Source organism: Equus quagga, chromosome 15 (genome assembly GCF_021613505.1).
Source record: "Equus quagga isolate Etosha38 chromosome 15, UCLA_HA_Equagga_1.0, whole genome shotgun sequence".
Classification (NCBI taxonomy): Eukaryota; Metazoa; Chordata; class Mammalia; order Perissodactyla; family Equidae; genus Equus; species Equus quagga.
The window spans coordinates 35,639,705-35,666,578 of NC_060281.1; the positions used below are offsets into that span (position 1 = coordinate 35,639,705).

At 36.6% G+C, this 26,874-nt stretch overlaps 1 protein-coding gene and 1 pseudogene across 1 annotated transcript; one reads left to right on the forward strand and one right to left on the reverse strand.

Annotated features, from left to right (window-relative positions):
- Window positions 1-1,604: 1,604 nt before the first annotated feature.
- LOC124227443 (olfactory receptor 1G1-like) lies at window positions 1,605-2,532 on the reverse strand (annotated as a pseudogene).
- A 23,174-nt stretch (window positions 2,533-25,706) lies between these two features.
- On the forward strand, window positions 25,707-26,645 carry LOC124225984 (olfactory receptor 12D3-like). The gene has a single exon (XM_046638725.1). The coding sequence runs from the start codon at window positions 25,707-25,709 to the stop codon at window positions 26,643-26,645; it is 939 nt and encodes a 312-aa protein (XP_046494681.1).
- Window positions 26,646-26,874: the final 229 nt, after the last annotated feature.

Consider the following 26,874-nt stretch of genomic DNA (forward strand, 5'->3'; position numbering starts at 1 on the left):
TATCTAACACATTCTCTGTAAAGCACGTCAGCCTTTTTGCACTTGGGAACATTAGACAGGACTTCAGCACTACACGTGTGACCATTTTAAATAGTGAAATCACCAAAAAAAAAAAAGAGAGAGACCAAATTGTGAGAAACGTGGCCACTAAACATGCCATGAAATGGACACTTGTTTACAGTATGACAGCTGAAACAAGAGAGCAGATCTTTGTTTTGTCCAAACTCAACTGGGAACACACTCATCATATGACTCAATTTTTTTTGCCATCTGCACATGCTCATGTCCACACATTACCAGGAAGGTGCTGCAAGTATTGATCATGGGGTTACAAATAAATTTCAGACTGCAGATGATTTCACAAATACTGAATCCACAAATAGTAAGGATTGACTCTCTTCTAATCTGTAATCCATGCATCTAATTGTTACTCTGAAAAGAAATTATCTTTGGGTGTTTAATTAAACAATGTGCAATGTATACAATGTACAATGAGATGAACTATAGGGAATTCAAATAAGCACAACACATAGTCTCTGCTTTGACTTAATAGATGGTACATATAGAAATACAAGCTGGACGTATCAGAGTGATGGAACTTGTAAGAGGGTGTTCTCTTTATAATGCAATGCAACAAATTCTTCCTCTGCATCACCCTTTCACAGTCTATACCTGAATAGAGAATCTATTCATTGAGTATACATAACCATTTTGTTTTTGCAGAACAAAATTAATAAGTAAAATTTATACAGAAAATATTCTTTTATTGCAAAATGAGTATTTAAAAAATCCTCCTCCTTGGGCCCGTCTGTGGCACAGCGGTTAAGTTCGCACGTTCTGCTTCTCAGCGGCCCCGGCTTCGCCGGTTCGGATCCCGGGTGCGGACATTGCACTGCTAATCAGGCCATGCTGTGGCAGGCGTCCCACGTATAAAGTAGAAGAAGATGGGCATGGATGTCAGCTCAGGGCCAGTCTTCCTCAGCAAAAAGAGGAGGATTGGCAGTAGTTAGCTCAGGGCTAATCTTCCTCAAAAATAAGTAAATAAATAATCCTCCTACTTTTAGCTATCTTCTAATTTTCAGCCATAGTCATCAGAACTTCCCCAGCAACTCTCAAACATGGAATATATAAAACATTCTGAAAAATAGGAATTAAAAGGGGAAAATCATATACAACAAGTTTCTATTCTCTTAATATTGGTGAGGTTACTGATAGTTTGATAAGCATAGTGTTGAAGACAGTGACTTGTATGGGACTCTGATGATAACAAAGATGATGTTGTCCATAATAAAGCTGATGATGAGGATATTCATTATTAAACCGCTGATAGAAATGGCAGTGGTGATCACAGTGGTGATAGTGATAGCAATAGATGATCAAGTTTGAATATTTGTGTTAGAAAGTAATTTAAGGAAAAGCTAATCCAATCCATCTCCACCTGAACTGGGACCTAGAACCTAGTTCTCCTGATTTCGGTTTAGTGTTCTTTCCAATAGATCAAGTAATGCTCTGTGACAGCCTTGGTGTTAACTGATTCACTTTGTAAATGTGGTGATGAAGTAGGGAGTGGTTTCTCCAAAAGTGCTTATTTATGGGCATTCTCCCTAATCCCCCAAATTCTCTACATCCAGAACCCTTTTTAATGAACTCTTACATCCTTATTTCTCAGACTATAAATGAAAAGGTTGAGAGTGGGATTTACCAGACTATACATGACAGGAATAACCAACTCCCCAGAGGAACGAGAAGTTGATGGGGATTTCAGGTAGGTGGCAAGGACTGTGATGAGGAAGAGGATAACCAGGCAGAGGTGGGAGCTGCATGTGGCCAGAGCTTTCTTTTTACCCTGTGCTGATGGAATCCTAGCCACAGCATAGAAAATATTGGCATAAGAGCTTATGATGCAGAGGGGAGTGCTGATTCTTAAATGTTCCATCAGAACCATTATCAGGTCCTTACTGAGGTGAGTATCAGAGCAGGAAAGCTCTAAGAGTGGGCCAAAATCACAGAAAAAGTGAAGAATCTCTTTATTAGTATAGAAGGATAGTCAGGTTAGCAATAGGGTTTGGATCAAAGAGTCAGAGTGGGCCACTCCCTATGACCCACCCACCAGTAGCCCACATCTTCAAGGAGACATTGGCAGTGGATAGTGCAGAGGATGGCAGATGGCAGTGTGGCAGTCGATAGCCATGGCAGTCAAAAGCAGATTGTCCATATTAGCAAAAACAGCAAAGAAATATACTTGGGTTAGACATCCGGAGAAAGAGATAGATCCCTTCTGGCCCACAAATCCTCCAGCATTTTGGAGGCTGTGGTGGAAGTAAAGCAGAGATCCACCAGGGAGAGCCGGCTGAGGAAGAAGTACATGGGAATGTGGAGGCAGATGTCAGCACAAATAGCTAGGAGAAGTAGCAAGTTCCCTAGGAGGCTCAGCAAGCAGAGGGCCAGGAAGACACCAAAGAGGAACTGCTGTTTCTCTTGATCACTGGACAGCCCTGAGAGGACAAAGTCAGGAGTCTTGCCACAGTTCATTCTGGGCCTTGTATTCTTCAAGAAAGGAAATCAGCACGAGGAAGATTCACTCGCTATCAAGAACTGAGGTGTATAGTAATTGGTTCCTGTCTCTTGGCATTGGGTTTCCCTCATACCAGTAGTGTGAGGAATGTATGAAAAACTAAAATAGCAATGGGAGTGACAAGAGTTGTATTTCATAAAGGATGGTCAAAATAAGGTGGCACAACGAGAGAAAGAAGGAAACAGAGACTTCTTGGAGTTCTTAAAGTGTAAGAGTTCTCTTAACTAAACTTTGTAAGTATTACAAGATGCTATAACTACTTGTTTGTGAATCTGTTTTCATTACAAAACCATGAGTCTTCAAAAGTAGAGGCTTCATTTCAGTACCTAGCTCAGTGCTTGGCACATAGTAGGAACTCACTAAATGTTTCTACCCATCTACACAGTCAGTACTCTAGTTCAAGATATTGTCAATAGACCAGAGTACTGATAGCCTCTTATATGGTTTCACGTGGGTCTTGCCCCATACAATGTGTCCTCTACACTGCAGCCAGGATGATCTTTTCAAAAAAGAAAATCAGATCATGTCACTTTCTTGTTTAAAAATTCGTTTCTGGAAAATCATTGCCCTTATGAAAAATACAAAAGTCCCTACCATATATTACAAAGTTCAGTGTGCTTTAACCTTGAGATATCTCACCAGCCTCATCTTTCACTATGGTTCACTCATTCTCTGCTCCCGAGGAACACTGGATGCACCATATTTCTTCTCTTCACTCTGAGTCAACTCTTGCTTATTCTTCTAATGTCAGACCTGTTGGTGACTTATTTTGGAAAGTCTTCCTTTGCCTCTTTTACTAAAGGAACACTTCCTTTTATACGCTATAATAGTGCCTTGGAAGATTACCATAATTGTAATATGGAGGATGCAACCATATTTATTTTGTTTAAATATTTGTTTAAGTTATTTAATTAATATTGGTAGCCCTCACAAGGCCATAAGGTACTTTATAGCAGAGATTGAATCTAGGTTTCCTCTCCAGTGTATCTCCAGTCCTTGGCATACAAAAGACAGTATTTGTCAGAAAATGAATAAATTAATTAACAGAGAGAGAAGGAAGGAGAGGACAATATGTTGTCGTTCCCAAGTAGTCCTATTCCATTTCAACATTTCAAGAATAAAACTTCTTTTCTCCAAAATATTTTCCTAGTAACATGGATTGGAGACATTTATTCATCCATTTTCTTCTCTTGAATTTAGACTAAGGGCTGTAACTTTTATTTCCTACAAAATATCCCTCATTTCAGTCCATTTCTCACCTTTTTAATGGTTATCCTCTTTGGACTTTCTCTAATCAACTCACTGTTAGCTTATCTCATCAGCAGCTTGACTAGCTTGACTGACTCCACCCTTTACTTACTGTGATTCATATTGGAAGCATCTGTCAGAAATCATAGGACTTTCTGCTTTTGCCCTGACTCTCCTTTGTTTACATCCTTCTAACATCTTATCTCTTATTGCATAACGTATATACATCTGTGCCTGCTTATAAAGAACTTCTCCATCTGTATCCACTTACCTACAAAACAGCATTTCCCACTACTCACCAGCATTCAGTCTCCTCTATCCTTGGGTTGATCTCATAGTTCCACAAATGTGCTCATTTATGTCTTCACACACTTACTCCCATCAACTTTAACTCCTACTTCTCTTCTCTCCTGGTGTCTTTTCTTCTTCACCCAAATATTATCATGCCTTCAGAGTTCAGTAAAAATGTATCCTCTTTCCCACTGAGAAGCTGTCCTTGAACATTCTATTGCTTATCATTTTATATCTTCTGAAATATATAGTTTGAAACGTCTAGCCCTTAAAAGGATAGCATAGAAAGTTACTTTCTAAAAATTCTTGCATATAAACCTTATTTTCTCAATTATATGATAAATTCCTGAGTCTAGAGATCATGTTTTATTTCTAAAATTTCTTTTAGCACCAGCCAAAGAGCTGAGCACATGGTAGGTCCTAAGGATTATTGTTCAATAACTGCTCTCTAATAATGAGGGCGTCTATTTCACATGTGCGAGAGGGCAAGAAAATGCCTTTGTATCAACTACCATGAAGAGATTAGCTGTGTTATGCTCATCAGAAATAATTGGTTATGTCTGAATAAAAGATTCATTTGACTCTGCTAGTACAGGTGTGTAAAGCAGATAATCTTCAACATCTTTTTTAGCTTGTGGCATCTATAATCACAGTCTTATGATAGATCTTGTGATAGGCACCATTAAATTTTCTTTTTCCCCTTATACACATATTACTTCTTTGTTTCTAGTAACCTTTAAATGTTCCAATGTTAATTAACTTAGGATAAAGAAACATTACCTTTTCCCTCTTTATGCAAAGCATTTTTGAATACTTGAGAACACAGATTCTCAGTTAATCATGCTTGAGAGGCATCTAGTGAGCCAGTCAAGTTCCAGATTTCTGAGATCCACTGCAGAGATTCTGATTTAATAGGTCTGAGAATGAGAATTTGTCTTTTAACATTCTCTGACATCAGATGATGTGAATTCCCTTAGTCTGTTGAGTAGAATTCGAAATATGAGGTGAAATGTATTCTCTTATTACCTCTATTACTCTCTCTTTCCTTTTCCCTCTATTCCCATTTCCCTATCCTTTTTATTGGGAACTGGAAGATTCACCATGCTGAAAGATTAAGCCTTTCCCTACTCCTTTATCTCTTCAAAACAATACTCCTTCAGCTCAGACAGGGCCATCCTTCTCATATTTTCAAATCTTCTCTCAGATTGTGCCTTGTTGATTGTGATTGAATACTCTCACTGCTATTAGGTCCACCTCCAGGTTATTCATCTGGAAAATATATGGTTCACATTAGATCTCAGGACAGATGTGGTTCAATACTGAAATAATCTAAGTGTTATTTCAATATCTTTGAATTATGAGGTCCTTTGTCTCCATCTTTAAAATTTCAGCCTCAGATGGACAGCTCCTGATACACAAGTGAGTCTGCAGAGCCTTCTACAACTACTGTCCCGCTTCTCTGCTTTTAAGGAAAATTCTTCAAAACCTCCTTATCTCCACTACTCATTGTCCACTACTCTCTAAACTCATTGTTTTGCCTTGCATTCTCTCTAGGACCCACTTAAACCAAGAGGGAAATCCAGAGGGATTTTTCCACTGAGAAAATTTTCTATAGATGTTTTTGAGGAATAAAATCAGCAATTAAACAGAAGTCTAATATTAATATTGACTTGGAAGTAAAATTATAAAGATTACTTAAAACTCATAACCTTTCTCTAGGCACTGCCCTGTCTTCTAAAGTCAGAATAGTTTGAAGAGGTTAACATGCAGCCATAACATTTCCTGGTTGTAGATAAGACCATTCTTATTAATATACACATCTTGTGTAGCCCTCTTTTAGATAAACACAAAATATTTAAGCTGCCCCTCTGTGATCTACCCTTAGGTATTTGAGAGGTCTATCAAGCTTAATTTATCCAAATGAGAATTTTTATTCCAAGCCCTTTCCTTCTCCTTGTTTCTCATTCAATAGCCACCATTTTAATAAAGGGTTCTATGCTGCATCCTTTTGTTTGTTTGTTTCTGAGGAAGATTTGCCCTGAGTTAACATACCTTGGCAATCCTCCTCTGTTTTTGCTTGAGGAAAATTAGCCCTGAGCTAACATCTGTGCCAATCTTCCTCTATTTTTTTGTATGTGGAATGCCTCCACAGCATGGCTAATGAGTGGCATAGGTCCACAGCTGGGCTCTGAACACACAAACCTGGAGGACCAAATTGGAGCATGCAGAACATTAACTATTCAGCCACATGGTCAGTCCCTTATGGTGCCTACTTTTGATGAAGTTAGATAAGGATCACATCTCAAAGCAGAAAGGTTTGAGAGACATCCAGAGTCTTGGGCTGAGCTTATTGGCAAGGTTCATCTCCTACATGAGGCGAATTTGTCAAGACTAGGACAAGTGGCTCTTTAATCTAATGTGCAGCAAGCAAACAGAGAGTTAAGGAAAAAGAAAAAACAAAGGAATATGTTCAAAACAAAGAACAAGATAAATCTCAAGAAGCCAGCTCAAATTAAACAGAGATAAGTGGTTTACTTGAGAAATAATTTGAAATAACAGGCATAATGACACCCACTGAGGGGTTTTTTTTGGTTTGTGAACAAAGCAAGATTTTAAAAAAATAGCAGAGAGAAAATATAAAATAAGATAGAAAATATAAAAATTTCTAGAAATTATAGACCTGAAGAATACAAAATTGATATGAAAAATGCATTAAAGGAGCTCTAGAGCAGACTAGATAAAGTGGAAGAAAGAATCAGTGAAATCAAAGACAGATTAGTGGAAATCATCCAATCAGAGGATCAAAAAGAGAAAAGAATAAAAAAGAATGAAGATAACTTAAGGGAGTTGTGGGACACCATTAATTTGGCCAATATATGCATTATGGGGGTTCCAGAAGGAGAAAAGAAAGAAAAAGTGGCTGAAAGTTTATTCAAAAAAATAATGACTGAAAACTCCCTGACCTGGGAAAAGAAACAGACATTCAGATCCAGGAAGCCCATAATTTACCAAATAATAGGAATCCCAAGAGACCTACACCAAGACAATTATAACCAATTTGTCAAATTTAAAGACAGAGAATATTGAAAGCAGCAAGAGAAAAGCAACTTGTTACCCACAGGGGGACCAGCATAACTGTCAGTGACTATTTCAGCAAATACCTTACAGACCAGAAGGGAGTGGGATGATATACAGTCACAGGCCACATAGTGATGAGGATATGTTCTGAGAAATGTATCATTAGGCAATTTCATTGTTGTGTGAACATCGTAGGGTGTATGTACACAAACATAGATGACATAGTGTACTACATACATAGGCTATATGGTACTAATCTTATGTAACCACCATCACATATGTGGTCCATTGTTGACCGAAATGTTATTATGCATCACATGATTATACTCAATGCACTGAAAGAAAAAACTGCTAGCCAAGTATAATTTACTCAGCAAAGTTGTCTTTCACCTGAAGGACAGATAAAGACATTCTCTGACAAAAAAAAAAAATCAGAAGTTCATCACCACTGGATTGGCTTGATAACAAATGATAAAGGGAGCTCTTCAAGCTGAAATCAAAGGCACGTATTAGTAACCCAATAACATATGATATTATAAAACTCACTGAAAAATGTAAATATATTTTCAAATTCAAAATATTGTAAGATTGCAGTGGTGTTGTATAAATCATTAATAAATAAAGTATAGAGATTAAAAGAAAAAGTATTAAAAACAACTATAGCTAAAATAATTTGTTAACAGATAAACAATCTTCAATGACCTGTTTTTTGACAATGTATAGATCATTGACAGTAAATTAATAATAAAATATTGGACTTGAACTACACATTAGACCAAGTGAACCTAGTAGGCAGATATAGAACATTCCATCCAACAGAATCAGAATAGATATTCTTTTCAAGTGCACAAGGAACATTCTCAAAATAAATATCCAGGAAAAAAGTCTTAGCAAATTTAAGAAGATTGAAATCATATCAAATATCTTTTCCTACCAGAGTGGAATGAAACTGGAAATCAATAATAGGCAGAAAAGTATAAAATTCACAAATATGTGGAGATTAAACAACACACACCTCTAAAACCAATGGGTCAAAAAGAAATTAAAAGAGAAATAATAAAACATCTTGAGAAAAACAAAAATGAGAACACAACGTACCAAAACTTATGGGATACAACAAAGCAGTTCTAAGAGGAAGTTTAGAGTGCTAAATGCCTACGTTCCAAATAAAGAAATATCTCAAATAAACAATTTAACTTGACATCTTCAGGAACTAGAAAAAGAAGAGCAAACAAAGTCCAAAGTTAGGAGAAGGAAAGAAATAAAATGATCTTAGGAGAAATAAATGAAAGAGATTAGAAAGATAAAAAATCAGCAAAACTGAGTTGATTTTTTGAAAATATAAAGAAAATTGTCAAACCAACAACTAGACTAAAAAAAAAAGAGAGAGAAGACTCAAATAAATAAAATCAGAAATAAAAGAGATGTTCCAATTGATATCACAGAGATACAAAAGATTATAAGAGAATGCTCTGAAAAATTATACACCAACAAATTGGATAACCTCGAAGAGATGTATATATTCCTAGAAACATACAACCTATCAAGACTGTATCTTGAAGTAGAAAATATGAAAAGACTGATAACTAATAAGGAGATTGAATCTGTAGTAAAATGTCTCCCAAAAAACAAAAGTGCAGCATCAGAAGGCTCACTGGTGAATTCTACCAAACATTTAAAGAAGAATTAATGCAAATCCTTCTCAACTATTTAAAAAAATTGAATACAAGGGAGCACTTCCAAAATCATTTTATGAGACGAGCATTATAATGATCCCAAACCCAGAAAAGGACAAGAAAATTACTGTCAGATTTTTCTGATGAATATAGATCAAAATTTCCTCACCAAAGTACTAGCAAACCAAATTCAACATCGCGTTTAAAGAAACAGACATGATAACCAATTGATATTTATCTTTGATATGCAAGGAAGTCTCAATATATGTAATTCAATAAATGTGATGCACCACATTAACAGAATGAAGGATTAAATCATATGATCATTTCAATAGATGCAGAAAAATTCAACATCCTTTCATGGTAAAAACTCTCAACAAATTAGGTATGGACAGAATGTATCTCAACAAAATAAAGAGCATATGTGACAAGCTCACACCTAACATCAAACTCAATGGTGAAAAGCTAAAGCTTTTCCTGTATGATCAGGAATAAGGTAAGTGTGCCCACTCTTGCCACTTCTATTCTTCAGTGTCGCGTAAGTGCTACCAAAAGTAGTGAGAAAAGAACAAGAAATAGAATAAATCCATATTAGAAAAAAATAAGTAAAGTGTTCTTAACAGATGACATGATCTCGTATATAGAAAACCCTATAGATTCCACCAAAAAATGTTGCAACTAATGAAGAAATTTAGTAAAGTTGCAAGATACAAAATAAACATACCAAAATCAGTTGCATTTCTGTACATTTATAGAAAACTGTTTGAAAAGAAACTAAGAAGCCATCCCATTTAAAATAGTATCAAAAAGAATAAAATACTTAAAGTTTAACCAAGGAGGTAAAAAATCTGTGCATTGAAAATTATAAAATATTGATGAAAGAAATTGAAGACACACAAATGGAAAGATAACATGTTTATGGATTGGAAGAATTAATATTGTTAGCATGTTCACAGAACCCAAAATGAACTACAGATTCAATTCTTTCCCCATCAAAATCTCAGTAAAAAATTACTTTTTACAGAAAAAAAAGTCAACCATGAAATTCATGTGAAGTATAAAAGACACTGAATAGCGAAAACAATCTTGAGCTAGAAGAACAAAACTAGAGACATCACACTTCCTGATATTAAATTATATTCCAAAGGTATAGTAATCAAAACAGTATGTTACTAGCATAAAAACAGACACATAGACCAATGGAACAGAATAGAAATATAGAAATAAGAAAGCCGTGCATACGTAGTCAACTGATCTTTGATTAAGGCATTAAGAACACACAATGAGGAAAAGATATTCTCTTGTCTCTTCAATAAATGATGTCAGGAAAACTGGATATCCACATACAAAAGAATGAAATTGGACCTTTATCATACACCACACACAAAATCAACTCAAAATATATTAAAGACTTAAACATAAGACCTGAAGCTATGAATTGTAGAAGAAAACATTGGGGAAAAGTCCCTTAACATTGATCTTGGCAATGATCTTTTGGATTTGGCAACAAAAGCAAAAATAAGCAAGTGGGACTATATCAAACTAAAATATTTCTGCATAATAAAAGAAATGTCCAACAAAATGAAAAGGCAACCTACATAATGGGAGAAAATATTTTCAAAGCACATATCTGATAAGAAGTTAACACTCAAATATATGAGAAGCTCATACAACTTAATAGCAAAAAACAAATAATCCACTCAAAAAATGGGCAAAGGACTCATAAACAGACTTTTTCCAAAGAAGATATTCAAATGGCCAACAGGTACATGAAAAGGTGCTCAACGTCACTAATCATAATGGAAACACTAATTAAAACCATAATTAGATATCACTTCACATCTATTCGAGTAACTATTATAAAAGAGACAGGCGATAAGTGCTGCTGAGAACATGGACAACACTTGCACACTGTTGGTGGGAATGTAAATTGTTATATACGCTATGGAAGACAGTACGGAGCTTCCTCAATTAAAAATGGAAATTCCACTTCTGGGTTTATAGCTGAAGTAAATGAAATAAGTATCTCAAAGACATAGCTCCACCCCCATGTTCACTGCAACATTATTTACAAGAGCCTAGACAGAGAAACAACCTAAGTATCCATCAACAGATGAATGTATAAAAAAGTGACATATGTATATAGATTATTCAGCTATGACAAAGAAATGTGACATATACATACATACATACACACACAGAGGAATATTACTTGATCATAAAAAAGAATCTGTCCATTTGTGACAACATGGGTGAAACTTGAGGGTATTATGCTGAGTTAAATAAGTCAGACAGAAAAAGACAAATACTGTATTATGTCACATATATTTGGAATCTAAAAAAAATTCAAACTCATAGAAAGACTAGATTAGCTGTTGTCAGGAGGGTGGGGAAATGTAGAGTTGTTGGTCAAAGGGTACAAATTTCAGTTATAAGATGGATAAGGTCTGGGGATATAATGCACAGCCTGGTGACTATAGTTAGTAATGCTGTAGTTTATATTTGAAATTTGCTGAGAGCATGTCATAAGTGTTATCACACACAAGAAAATGTAACTATGTGTGGTGAGGAATATGTTACTTAACTTGATTGTTGTATTCATTTCACAATGTGTATATATATCAAAGCATTTTGTATACATTTTAAATACATTATAATTTTGGTCACCAATTATACCTTAATAAATCTGAGAAAAAAAATGGTATAGCAAGATTAAGTGGGACACTACTCCAAGTTCAGCTTGTTTGAACACAGATCCCTTCAAACTTCTTTCAGTTACTGGAGTTTGTAAAGAAAGAGAAGGGAGGGAGGGAAAGATAGACACAGAGAGAGAGACAGAGAAAATTGCTAAACTTCATGAGAGTGAACCAAAGCCAGATCAGCTAATTTTACGGTAGCAGTCTAGGACACTAAAATCATGAATTAACAGCTTCAACAGCCATCAGTCTCTTCCGAGAGGCCTCAACCAACTAAATTAAAGCCTTTAAACTCTAAAGATGATTGCTATTTTTGCAGGAAATCTGTCCATTGGGAAAAGGATTGTCTTAAACTAAAACATTTCTAAATAATCCTCCAATGTTTAGCCTTCATCTCCTCCTATATACTGCACCCACTCTGGGGACAAACAAGGGGTTTTTCAGATCCTCCCCCTGAATCACCTGGGTGAAACTTCCTTTATGATTGGAAATGAGGTTGTTACTGACTTAATTGCTACTGAAGCCACATTGTCTGTGCTCAAACCGTCAAACTCAAACAACCCCTTCCTCAGAGCGCTAAGAATATTCAAATGGTGGGAGCATGTAATAAACCCTTTATAGCTTATAAATACTTTCCAATTGGGCCCTCTCCAGGACAGCCATTCCTTCCTATTGGTCAATCCTGCTCCTGCCAACTTAGTAAGATGAGACATTTTAGAAAAGCATCATTTTGCTATCTCTTTTTCTCAAAAGGAGGAAATAATTCTTGAAATTGACTCAGCTCCTACCGCTTCACTAGACAACGTGAAGGACTCCTAAGAACCCTTAAAAGTTTTTCATATTAAAACAGAGAATAACAACTCCAAAGCCTAGCCCTTTGGGAGAAAGTTCCCAAAAGCCTTTGGGTAAAATTCACAACAGATAAGAGGAGGATTTACTCAGCTCCCCTGTTGAAATTAAGATTGACCTTAACAAACTTCTCCCAAACATTAGGTAATATCCTTTAAATCCTGAAACTCTTGCAGGAATGAAATCAATCATAGAGGAGTACAGAGTTCAAGGCCTCATAGTCCCCTGTACCAGCCCTGAAAAAAGACCTCAAGGATGAGGGTGAAGGTTTGTAAAAGATCTTAGGACTGTTAATAATATTGTCATTCCTCAACACACTCTCATGGTTTACTGATGGTTCCTAGTTAAGAAATTATATGGAAAAATATTGCGCTGGGTATAGTATTACAACTCCTTTTGAAGTGATTGAAGTAGATCAAGTAGATCCACTGCTGACAGTCACTTCAGCTCAGCAAGTTGAACTCTGTGCCTTTACTAGAGCTTGTACTTTAGCAAAAGGAAAAACTACAAACATTTACACAGACAGTCATTATGCCTTAGGGCTTGTTCATGATTTCAGTGTGCTCTGGAAACAGAGAAGATTCCTAACCTCTGGAGGATTCCAAATTAAAAATGGATCTTTTTGAATTACTATAATTGATTCAACTTCCATCTTCCTGAGCCATCACTAATGTGTCTGGACATTCAAAGTTAATTTCAGATGGAGGTAAAAGAAATAATTTGGCTGATCAGGCCACCAGAAAAGCTGCCTTATGAGCCACCACACCTGAAGTGATTATAGCAAATTTTAGCTAAATTCCATAAGAGGATCTAATGAGAATGATCAAAGATGCACAATCTCAGGCACTGCCTAAAGAATGGTTTTATTGGACACATAACAATTGTATTTTTAGCCTGTTAACTAATTTATGGTTTGGCCCAAACAAAAAGTCTATTTTTCTAGAGTCCATGAAAAGAGGTCTGATGGAAATAACCCATCTGATGACCAACTGGGCAGCAGATGAACTTATGGGTTACATGAAACAATACATGGGGAAATATTTCTAAAGCTACTAAGGAGGCACAATTAACTTGTTCTGTATGTCCCAAACACAACCCAGGGAAGACTATCCAGATAGCCCCCAGACATTTGGACTTGCCTAAAGGGACTTTCAAGGTAAGGCAAATCGATTTTATCCATTTGCCTCCTTCCTAAGGCTATAAATTTGTCTTCTTGTGGTTTTCATCTTTTCTCATTAGGTTGAGGAATTTCCTTGCCAACAAGCCAGCACTTCAGCGGTTATAAAAGTATTATTAGAAAAGATAATCCCCACATGGGATGTACCCTCAGAACTACATAGTGACCAAGAAACACATTTTACTAACTATGTTATAAAACAGGTACGTGAAATTCTGCCTATTCTACAGCATTTTTATTGTGTTTATCCCCCTCAATCCTCTGGACTGGTGGAAAGAACAAATGGAATTATTAAGATTTAATTGGCAAAATTTATAGAAGCCTTGAAGTTGGCTTGGCCTAAAGCACTTCCTCTAGTTCTTTTGAATCTAAGAGCTACTCTCTTTGGGAAATGCAACCTGTGTCCATTTAAAATAATTACTCGTTGCCCTATGCACTTGGCACTCTTTGTTCTTGATATTCAGTTAATTAAAGGAGACATATTTCAATGTTGCAAAGGAATAATAAGAGCCTTAGATAAAAAACACTCCTTGGTAGAACAATCTTTCCACAGTGTCCTCCTGGGAGATGAAGATGACAGACATCACAACCTAGAGCCAGGTGATTTTGTCTACGGGAAATGACATCTTCAAAAAGATTCTTTACAACCTAGATGGAAAGGACCATCCCAGGTATTCTTAATTAACCCTTTTGCTGCCAAACTTAAAGGTGTTATTTATTCAATTCATGTTTCTCATTTAAAGGAAGCACCAATACACAACTGGTCTTCTGAACTGACTGGACATTTATTCTTTTCAATTACCCTCTTTGAAGTACTCTTACTTAATTTCTTAAGTTTTTCTATGTGGGATTTCCATTTTTATTTGTCTCAAGATATATTTTGATTTCTATTTTAATTTTTTCTTTGACCCATTGGTTTTTTAGTAGCACACTGTTTGATCTCTGCATATTTATGAATTTCCAGTTTTTTTCTTGTAATCGACTTCTAGTTTTATATAATTTTGGTTGGAAAGGAAACTTGATATGATTTCCATCTTCCTGAGATATTATTATTAAGAAATTCTGTGGTCTCACATACGGTTTATCCTTAGAATGTTTTATATGAACTTCAGAAGTATGTGTATTCTGTTGCTTTTGGATAGAATGTTTGTTCCATCCAACATTCCATCCAGTATGTCTGTTAAGCCCATTGGGTCCATTGTGTCATTTAAAGCAAATGACTCCTTATTGATTTTGTGTCTGGATGATCTATCCATGGATGAAAGTAAGTATCAAGCCTCCCTAACATTCTTCTATTTCTATCTATTTCTGCATTTAGATCTGTTAATATTTGCTTCATATATTTAGGTGTTCCCATGTTGGGTGCATAAATACTTATGAATTACATATCTTGTTGTTGAATTGACCTCCAGATAAGAGACCCCAGATTGGAAAGCACTCAAACAGTCACTGGGGAAGAGCAAAGAACAAGTACAAATAGCACGGTTGCTATTAACGCAACTAGACTGAAGCCAGAAGGACGTCTAGCAACTGAAGTGCACAAAGGCAAAAGAAAAGTCTGATGCCACACAACACACACAATTGGAACATGAAATATGAAAAGCATGAGCCAAGGTAAACTGGAAATTGTAAAGCAAAAAATGGAATGTTTCAATATTGCAATTCTTGGTGTTAGTGAACGAAAATGCACTGGAAAGGGACACTGTCAGTCAGATAACTACAAAGTGTTCTACTCTGGAAATAACAAACTCAGAAGAAATGGAGTGTCTCTAATACTGAGGCAAGATGTAGCACAGGAGGTTAGAGGCAATAATGCAAGGTATGATGAATAATATCAATCAGACTTTTGAAAAAAACAACCAATATAAACATCATTCAAGTCTATGCTCCACTACAAATGTTGAAGAACAGGAAAATGAAAGTTTTTATGCAAATATCCAAGAAGAAATTGATCATACACTAAAACAAGACATGTTGATTATTACAGGTGACTGGAACACAAAAGTAGAAAATAAAATGGAATCAAACATCATTAAATAATTTGGATTAGGAGTCAGAAGTGAAGTAGGAGACTGCTCATGGATTTCTGCAAAGCCAACAATCTATTCGGGACAAATACATACTTCAAGCAACCAAACAGGTGATTGTATACATGGAAATCACCAGAAGGCCAATATAGAAATCAAATAGACTATGTAATTAAAAGCAGAAGGAGAAGCTGTATTCTCTCTACCAAAACAAGACCAGCAGCAGATTGTGGAACTAACCACAAACTAATATCAAATATCAGAGTAAAGCTGAAGAAGAGCACTAAAATATCATACTGCCAAATTAACAGAAAGAAAATTCCCAATGAAATTAACGTCCACATAAAAATCATATTTGCATTGTTCAACTTAATTGACCAAGAACCAGAAGAACTCTGGACAAAATCAGAACTATTCCTAAAGAAGAATGAGAAAAAACAAAGCCTGAAGTAAAAAAAGAAAAAAAAGAAAGGAAAAATTGAGGTGGATGAAAGAAGGAACACTAAAAATTATTAAGGACATGTAAGAAGCAAAAGTAAAAGGTGAAAAAAGGGGGATTAGAATCTTGAACCCAGTTTTTCAGCAACTATCAGATAGAGATAAAGAAAACTATTCTAACTTTGCTGATGCAAAGAGGTAGAAGAGAACAACCATAAAGGATGAATAAGAGGTCTCTCCCAGAAGATTCAAAAAATTTAAACCTAGATTAGGAATGCTGAACGACCAAAAGGGAAGCACATTATCTGATTAGAAGAAAACAAAAAAGAGGATGCAGTTAATATACTTAAGATCTACACAAAAGAGATAAAAGGATGGCAGATTCCTCTGAAGAAGATTCCTATGAAAGAAGCAGCTGTAATTCTAAGAACTGAAGTGAAAGCTGCCCTGAAGGTAGTGTGAAGAAATAAGTCACCAGGGGTAGATTGGATGTCAGTAGATTCATTTCAAGCCACAGAGACGGAATGTGTCAAAATCCTAACAAGAATATGCCAACAAATGGAAAATAAAACAATGGCCTACAGACTGGGAATGCTTGATATAAATCCCAATCCCCAAGAAAAGAGATGCTAAAGAGTTTAGTAACTATAGCACCATTGCTCTAATTTCCTATGTAAGTAAAGGAATGCTCAAGGTGCTGCAACAAAGGCTTTTGCCTTGTATGGAACAATAAACGCCTGGTATCCAAGCTGGATTTCAAAAAGGGATAAGGACATTAGATCTAATTGTGATTATTCATTGGCTGCTTGAATGCTTCAAAGAATTTCAGAAGAAGATTAATCTATGTTGTATAGACTCCAGTAAAACTTTTGACTGCATGGATCTTAAAAAGCTATGGTCTGCTGTAAAGGAAATGGGCATGTCTCAGCACTTGATTGTCTTGATGCATAACCTGTATTGTGGACCAGAAGACAGTGCTAGGAAAGAATATGGAGAGACAGAATTGTTTCCTATAGGCAAACATGTCAGACAAGGGTGCATTTTATCTCTCTCTCTATTTAATCTGTATGCAGAACATATATGAAAAACTGGTCTACAATCAGATGAAAGAGGACTGAAGATTGATGAAAGAAGTATCAACATTCTAAGATATGTAGATGACACCATCTTAGTAGCAGAAAACAGCAATGACTTAAAAGAACTTCTGACAAGTGAAAGAAGAAAGTGCAGGACTGCATTTGAACATCAAGGAGACAAAACTCATTACTATAGAAGAACTTCACAACTTCAACAGATACAAAGAAGACATTGAAATTATTAAAGATTTTGTTCATCTTGGTTCAGTTATCAATTTAGATGGATACTGCAGCCAAGAAATCAAGAGAAGACTGAGAGTTGGACGGGCAGCAATAAAAGAATTAGGAAAAATTATCAAGTGTACAGAAGTGTCATTAGAGACCAAGGCCAAGATTATCCATACCCTCAAATTCCCAATTACTATGCATAGGTGTGAAAACTAGGCAGTGAAGAAGACTGACAGGAAAAAAAAATTGATTCATTTGAAATATCATGTCAGAGAAGAGCTCTACGAATACCGTTGGCTGCTAGAAAGTCAAACAAGTGAGTTCTAGAGTAAATTAAGCCTGAACTATTGCTGGAGGCAAAAATAATAAAACAAAAATAATAAAACTACTTTGGCACATCACGAGAAGGAAAGATTCTTTGGATAAAACGACAATGTTGGGAAAAGTAGAAGGCAGCAGGAAAAGAGGAAGACCAAATATGAGATGGATTTACTCTATAAAGCAAGTCATAGGAATGAGTGCACAGGAGCTGAGTAAGGCTATTGAAAATAAGGTGGTATGGACATCACTCATTTATAGGGTTCCCAGGAGTCAGAGCTGACTTGACAGCATGTAACAAAAAGGAGTATAACTCCCTTAGCTTTCTTTTGCATCCATTTCCATGGAATATGTTTTTCCATCCCTTCAATTTCAGTCTATGTGTGTCCTTACATGTGAAGAGTCTCTTGTAGGTACATATAGATGGATCTTGTTTTTTTATCCATTTGGCTGTACTATATCTTTTGATTGGAGAATTTAGCTCATTTGCATTTAACATAATTATTGATATTTATATACTTATTGCCATTTTGTTAATTGTTTTCTGACTTTTTTGTAATTTCTTTTTTCCTGTCTTCTTCTCTTGCCACTTCTGCTGTGATTTGACGATTGTCTGTAGTGGTATGCTTAGAATTCTTTTTCTTTATCTTTTGTATATCTACTATACGTTTCTGTTTTGTGGCTACCATGAGGCTTACATAAAACATCTTAGAGTTATAGCAGTCTATTTCAAGTTAACAACTTAAGCTCAAATGCATTCTAAAGGTCTACATTTTTACTCTCTCCTCACCATGTTTTATGTTTTTGATGTTGCTATTTACATAATTTATCTTGTATATCCATCAACAAATTAATGTAAATATAGTTATTTTTACTACTTTGTCTTTTAACTTTCATACTAGATTTATAAGTGATTTACCCACCACCATTACAACATTAGATTATTCTGAATCTAACTATATATTTACCTTTACCAATGAGATTTATACATTCATATGTTTTCCTGTTACTAATTAGCACCCTTTCATTTCAACTTAGACAAGTCCCATTAACATTTTTTGTAAAGCCAGTCTAGTGGTACTGAGCTCCTTTAGCTTTAACTTATCTGGAAAACTATCCTTTCTTCATTTCTGAAAGACAAATTTGCAGGATAGCATATTCTTGGTTGACAGTTTTATTCTTTCAGCGCATTGAGTATATCTTGCCACTCCCTTCTGGCCTGAAACTTTTATGCTGAAAAATCTGCTGACAGTTTTATAGGGGTTCCATTGTAGATAACAAGGTGTTTTTCTCTGGCTGCTTTTAAGATTCTCTTCTTGTTTTTAATGTTTGATGTTTAAATTATAATTTGTCTTGGTGTGGACCTTTTGGATTCATATTATTTGGAAATTTATGGGCTTCCTTGATGTGGATGTCTATTTCTTTCCCCAGGTTAAGGAAGTTTTCTGCCATTTTTTTCTTCAAATAAGCTTTCTTCTCCTTTCTCTTTCTCTTTTCCTTCTACAGTCCTAATAATAGGACTATTGGTCCACTAGATGTTGTTTTATAAGTCCCTGAAGTTATCTTCACTGTCTCATTCTTTTCTTTCTTTTTGCTTCTCTGATTGAATGAAATCCATGGCCCTGTCTTTGAGATCACTGATTTTTTCTTCCACTTGATCTAGTCAGCTGTTGAAGCCCTCTATTCAATTTTTCATTTTAGTTTTAACATTCTTCATATCCGTGATTTCTATTTGTTACTTTCTTATATTTTCTACATCTTTGTTGAAATACTCACTTTGTTGAATTTTCATGTAATACATTGCTCTCGGGACTTTGATGAGCATCTCTGTGACCTCTATTTTGAAGTCTTTATCATATAAATCACTTATCTCTATTTCATTAAGATCTTTTTTCCTGAGATTTTCATGTTCTTTCATTTGGAACATAGTACTCTGTTTCTTCATTTTCCTTAACTCTCTGTATTTGTTTCTATGCATTAGATTAAACAGCCACCTCTGCCAGTCTTGAAGGAGTGGTTTCATGAGGATATGAACCTTGTTATTCAACCCTGCTCTAGCTGTTGGTTGTCTCACAAACCTTTGTGATTGGCCAAGCAGGCTTCTTTGTTCTTAGTGGCTCCCAGTATATGAGGGTGTGCCAAACATGTCAGTGTCTCAAAGAGGAGGATCTGAGTTAGTACATAGATGCAGGATGATTAGAAGCCAGATCCTCAAGCAGCAGCTTTTAATATATGCTTATATACCTCTTTCAGGGGAAGTCTGTGAGATGGGTGTTTCTGTCTGCTCCCTCTGCACTGAGATATGGGGTAATAACCACTTAAGAACTGTTTCTTTCTTTGAGACTGTCCTGGTAAACATGTGAACACAAACCATGCTGGTCACCAGAGCCAGGCTATCAAGGAATGTGTCCTCTGGGTAGCAGCAACAAAAGCCAGGTTACCAGAAGTATACACAAGCCTCTTTGTCAGAGACACTGGTGACCTGGGCCAGGGCAGAGGGAGAGCATGAAGATAGCACTCATTGGACTTCCTGGTCTCTACAGAAGATTGCAGTCTGCCCCTGGATGTGTGTTGAGTTAGAAGCCTGTCTCTCAGATGGTGGCTTTTAAGAGAAGCAAATAGGCCTCTTTCATGGAAAGACAGCATTTCTATGATGCCTCTGTGCTGTGTCATAGATTGATGGCAAGTTAAGAACTTCTCTGTTTGTTACATTCCTGTGGGACCTGCAGATGTAAGTCCTGTTGGCCACCAGAGCTAGGTGATCAAGGGGCAGCCCCTGGATGGTAGGGGATACTGGTGACCTGGAAGAACCAAAGGGAGAGCACATAGACAGCACCTGCCAAACCTCTCATTCTATGCAGAGTATTACATTTGACCCCTAGATGTGTGTTAAATCAGAAGTCTGCTCCTCAGGCCAAGCTTTTATGATAAACAAATAGGCCTCTTTCATGGAAAGACTAGGCGTGTTTCAGTCTGCTGCCACTGTGCTGTGTCCTGGGAGATTAGCCACGGTAAGTCCCTGTGAGACGTTTAAGAACTGTCTCTTAGCTCTCTATAACCTTGTGGGTCTCAAGGACACAAACCCTGTTGGCTCCAAGGCCAGGTGTTTGGTGGCCTGTTCCTCAGGTGGAAGTCTTTAAAATTGGGGTGCCTGTTGTGGGGTCCAAACCCTTTGCTTCTGAGTGAAAGACTGGGATTTGTGAGTTTTCTCCTCATGGGTTGTGTGTTGCCATGCCAGCAGTGGAGTTTTTAGCAAAATTGTGTCTCAGCCTTTCCTACCCATTTCGATGTGGATTTTTTTCTCATTCACCTAGTGTGTAGGAGTCATTCAGCTAATTTCTGGTATTCTTTTAGAAGGATTTGTTCCCCTTGTAGCTGTAGATTTGGTTTGTCCATGGGAAGAGGTGAGTTCAGGAGATTCTTATGTTGCCATCTTGAACTATAACTTTCCTTGTTCTTTTTTGTTAATTTAGAATCAGCTTGCCAATACTTCTGAAAGAGAAATACTTTGAATTTATAAAAAGTGATCCTTTTACAACTGTCATTGTGCAGTAGAGCTGGATGAAATACTGGAAATATGTGATTGAGGTTTCTGTACTATGATTCTTAACATCTCAGGTTCTCTTCCTGCTCCTTGCAAAATTGTTAGTAGTTAGGCTGATACTCATGCTGGGCTGAGCACCGGTGCCTGCAGAGGGAAGCTGCTGCTTCCTCTCACAACTACTAACACTCTTTTAAGTTGTTTTTCAGAGGAGACCACTATTGAGGAACTGGTTTAAACCAGCCTGAGCTGCCCAGCTCCCCTTCTGGGTGACTGAATGTGAACTCTGCTCATTGTAATCTCATTATAATGCTAAAATCTCCACCAAGAGGTGTTCCTGTCCACCTTCCTTTGAACACCTGTCTTAGGTAATATGCTTTAAAAGAATACAGCAGTTAGACAATAAACCCCAGTTTCCTGTCTTTTCTTTAACTGAATATTCATGAAGAGTGCCTTAATTTAAAATAAAATGATCCCTCATGCCCACTGCTTTGGGGTCATTCTTGGTGTTCTCCTTACTTGCTGCAAATAATAAACCTTGTCTCACTCTTCCATTTCCCTGATGTGCTTATTGTTTCCTCACTCACCAAGGGGTGAACCCATTGCATTTGGTTATGGAAGGACTACTTCTTATTCAAAATTCTTATTTGCCATGGTTGTGTGTTTATATGCATATGTAATCACTTATATAGAGTTTATTCACTTACAAATACTATCTTATTTAAACCTCATATCAATTAAATAAGATTGCTTCCATTATTGTCTTCAATTTACAAAAGAGAAAACTGGGGCACAGAAAGGTTAAGTAATTTGACCAAGGTCACACTGCTAGGAGAGCCAGGATGCTAACTCCAGGAGTTCTTGCTCCAGAGTCTGTGATCTTCAGTGTATGCATCCATACACTAATCACTATTGAGAATGTTTGTGGCTCAGGCAGATTTTAAGAGAAATCTCTGTCAGTATCTCTTCCACTCATAGCCAGGACCTATTTTGAATCCAATGAGATAATCTATCTTTCATTTTGGTGGCTAAAAAACTCTTATCTATTTTGTTGTTGTTGTTTTCTTTCTCTCTCTTTGACGTTTCTCAGGTTAAATCATGTAACTTCTCTGTGCCTGAATGACTCAGTTTAAATTTTATGATGTTTCAGTTTCTTAATATATTTCTCTAAACAATGGCACACTTTGTATCCACTAGCTGAGTCTCCAAGGATAGGAGCTATGTCTTTTTGGTTTTTTTTTTTAAGTATTCTTTTCTTTAAGTATATTCTTTTCCTTAGTCTTTTAGTGAACAACACTGTCTGGGTATAACAATTTTTTCTTGTGAAATGTAGCAAAATATTTTCACAAGTACACCAAACAAATGAAAAGAATTATTTATTGAAAGAGAAAAAATTGAGAGGATAAGGCCTTTGAGATGAGATCCCAAGACATCTATGCCTTGGGCATCTCTAGGGAGACTCAAAGGGGATTCAGCTTGTTTATTTTGTGGTCAGAATGGGAATAAAGGCCAAGTCTTCTGTGCTTTATTCTTACACTTAGATTTAAGATCTTTGTCATATAAGATTTTGAGTAGGCAAAAACCTTTTTGTTAGTTTTATTCAGAGAGACAATCAATACATTACAGTCCCGATTCTTGCATTTCCTTATGCACTAAAATTATATACTTATTCTAAGGGGGATACACATAGGAGTAAAGAGGAGGGTGAGTTGACACAGGCATAGGTAGAAAAAAAGAGCTTAGATTAAAAGATGATTTTTTTTTTGATGGAAAGAAATTGACGCCATTAATAGCGTGAGAGTAACTGAGAAATCTCTTTGAATTTAAGTTGTCAAAATTACCGGGTGGAATGAGTGCACTCATGGCACATGACCTTTGAATTTCTTGATCTGTGTAATCATTTAATTTTTGTTTGAAGTAGGTGTAATTGCAAATATGCCTTCATTCATGTGTGCTTGAGTTGTTTTGTGTAATGACTAAGTACAGTATATAGAGATCTGCCTTGTTTACCATTTTTCCTGTACTGAAAATTATTTAACTAGTCCCATATGGTCATTTAGTTGGGTTGCAATCTTTTGTATCACAACAATTAAATGAATATCATGGTAAATGTGTAATTTTTGACGTCTGCAAACACATCTGGAGAACAGTCTAGGAAGTGGAATTGCTAGTTTAGAGTCTGTGAGCATTTTCAGTTTTGATAGTTATTGCCAAATTATCTCTTAGAGATTAAATCAGTTGACATCCCCAACTGTGTGTGTTTTATCACCCTCAAGCATATATGTCTTATCAAATATTTTGATCTTTGTCAAAATACCATATCATTGTATTTTAATTTGAATTTGTTTCGTATATTCGTATATTCTTTCCATATCAAAAAGAATTCTGTTATACCTTCAATTGCTTCAATTAGGAATGTTGCGATGCAGTTTTTCTTTGTTTCATTACAAACATTTATTCAGTGAGATTTCTTTTGTTGAGAAATCATGATTTTCTATTTTCTTTTTACTGCACTTTCACTTAGATGTAAAAGTTTTCCTATTTATTGTTTATGTATGAACAAGTTGGCTTTTGGAGGATGAGTTATTAACAAGAGGTTTGTATGGGAAAAGGAAATAGGATACTGTAGGGGAGGAGGATATTTCCTCTCCCCAAATGTGGGTTCGTCTGGCTGGAGAACGAATTAAATTCACATGAGACAGAATAGCAAGAGAAAATTAAACAAAGCTTTATGAGGAACCATGGCCCGGGGCCTTTCTTCCCGAAGGAAGAAAGGGCACCAAAGAAGTGGGGTGCACATAGTGGTTATATGCCCCCAAACGGGGTGTTTCACATGTGATTGAAATGTCCCTTTTACAACAGTCACAAGATTGCCCCGTCAGCACAGGGCTTGATGGACACAGCAGGTAGTGGTCGGCTATCTCGGTGGGTGTAGCAGGAGGCAAGTCTATGTCTGGAGCTGGGCGGTCACAGGTGAGCGCAGCAATCAGTTCCTAGCCTAAGGAAAGATGCTTAATCCTTAAGAAATGCCAGCGTTGGGAGGGGGAGGGAAGTTAGTTATAGGAGGTTACCAGACTAGTACAATAAAATGCAGATTTTAAGTCCTTGCCTTTGGTATTGATTAAGAGTTTTTAGAGAGAAGGTCATCTCCTTTCTTCTTCCTGGTACAGAGAGAGAGGCAGCTTTTACAGATAGAGATTTACCTTACAAATGTAAATGTGTCCTAAGGAAGGGCAAGTTCCATTCCTCAGAGCCTCCTTCCCTGTCCCAGTTTATCAAAAGCAATCAACCTCAAATAATCCTGATGCCAAAGAGACATATCTTGGGGTGGCCAATTCCAGGTCCCCACAATACTTTTCCCAGATTCTTGACTCATTGGTCCCCTCTTCTGTTGCTACACCTTTAAAACCTTAAAGTAACATGACTTTCTTTTCACTTCATGATTGCCTGCACATTGAGTTGCTCTTCTCTGATATTCTCAATAAATTCACTCTCAATGTGAGGCATTCACTTTCTGGGACTGGTTATTTTCTGCTGTTTTCAACATTATCTTGCTGTTAAGATTTTTAGTATTTTGGGTTTTTCTATCCTGCACGAACAGCCCTGCTGCTATGGTATCCCCTTGTGACTGCTGACACCAATTCTGCTGATTTATTTTCCCGCAGCCTACACATTATTGAAGTTTGTGGATTTTTAAAACTATCTTCTACTTTCATGAAGATTTAGATTATGGGGTTTTATTCTTTCTTTCTTTCTTTTTTTTAAATAAAGTGAGAAGATTAGGTCTGTTGCTGTACTTATAGCAGTAGCCAGCAATAAGAAATGTACCTATTACCTCCATTTAAAAATGTTTCAACTTTTCGGGCCGGCCCCATGGCCGAGTGGTTAAGTTCGCGCGCTCCGCTGCAGGCGGCCCAGTGTTTTGTTGGTTCGAATCCTGGGCGCGGACATGGCACTGCTCATCAAGCCACGCTGAGGCGGCGTCCCACATGCCACAACTAGGAGGACCCACAACGAAGAATATACAACTATGTACTGGGGGGCTTTGGGGAGAAAAAGGAAAAAAATAAAATCTTTAAAAAAAAAATGTTTCAACTTTTACAATTATAACTGACAGACTTTAAAAAAATATATTAATTTTAATGTTTTCAATGAGGGTAAAATTAAATCCTTCCCTCTCACTTTTTAATATGTGTTCACTGAATATTTGTCTTGATTCTGTATGAATGGCTTTTAGATTTAACTCAGCACTCTGAACATGCTTCTTAGTTCTACGTATCACATATGTCACAGTGTCTTAGTATTTATCACATATTATTGTTTTCCTTAATTATGTTGCAAATTAATTCAACTCTAACATTTCTAATTATTTTGTGCACCACAGATCCTCCTTACATACTTCTGGATGACAAGCTTGCTTCATTTAAGCCATAGAGTATACTGGAATAAGTTTACTAATTGTCACTATTATTATTCTTTTTCAGAGCAATGGAAAATATCACTACAATGAATGAGTTTCTTTTGCTGGAACTAACCTCCATTCAGGATCTGCAGCCGATAATCTTTATGACCTTCCTCATTCTATACATGATAGACCTGTTTGGAAATGGATCCATATTAGTGATTGTCATCTCAGAGCCAAGACTCCACTCCCCTATGTATTTTTTTCTGGGAAATCTTTCTTGTCTGGATATCTGCTATTCTTCAGTGACACTGCCCAAACTAATGTCTAACCTTATCTCCACTCATAAGGCCATTTCTTTCCTAGGCTGCATCACTCAGATACACTTCTTCCACTTTCTGGGCTGCACTGAGGCGATCTTGCTGGCCATGATGGGCTTTGATCGATTTGTGGCCATCTGCTACCCACTTCGCTACACTGTCATCATGAACCCCCAGGTGTGTATTCTCTTGGCAGCTGTGGCCTGGTTCACCAGCTTCATTTATGCACTGATGCATTCTGTTATGACTGCACACCTAAACTTTTGCCATTCCCAGAAACTCAACTACTTTTTCTGTGATGTGAAACCCCTCTTAGAATTGGCTTGTGGGGACATAGGGCTCAATCAGTGGCTCATTTATATTGTCACTTGCAGCTTAGCAATGGCAGCATGCTTTCTCACCCTCCTCTCCTACTTCTATATTATTGGCTTTCTTCTGTTCAAGAACCGGAGCTGCAAGGTACTCCACAAAGCTCTGTCCACTTGTGCCTCTCATTTCATGGTGGTATCTCTCTTTTATGGAACTGTGGCACTCACCTACATTACCCCTGCCTCTGCCACCTCTGTAATACAGGAACGGTTTGTGGCCATCATACACACCACTGTCACCCCAATGCTGAATCCACTGATATATACCCTTAGGAATAAGGAAGTGATGTTGGCTTTGAGGAGAGTCTTTGGGAAGAAACTGAAGCAGTTTGCCTAAAGAAAATCAGTGGCAACCTAGAAGAAATGGAAATCACGTGTTATTTTTATGACATTTATGTTCTTGTCTATAATAAATTGATTAATTTCCTAAATTTTATTGTCCTTTCAGAAATTTGTACCATTGTAAGTATGTTCTTCATGTATATGATTCCAGTTAGAATCCAATGATTCCAGTGAAATTCCTCTTCATTTAGTCATTCATTGAGTTAAAATATTTTTTCCAGCAA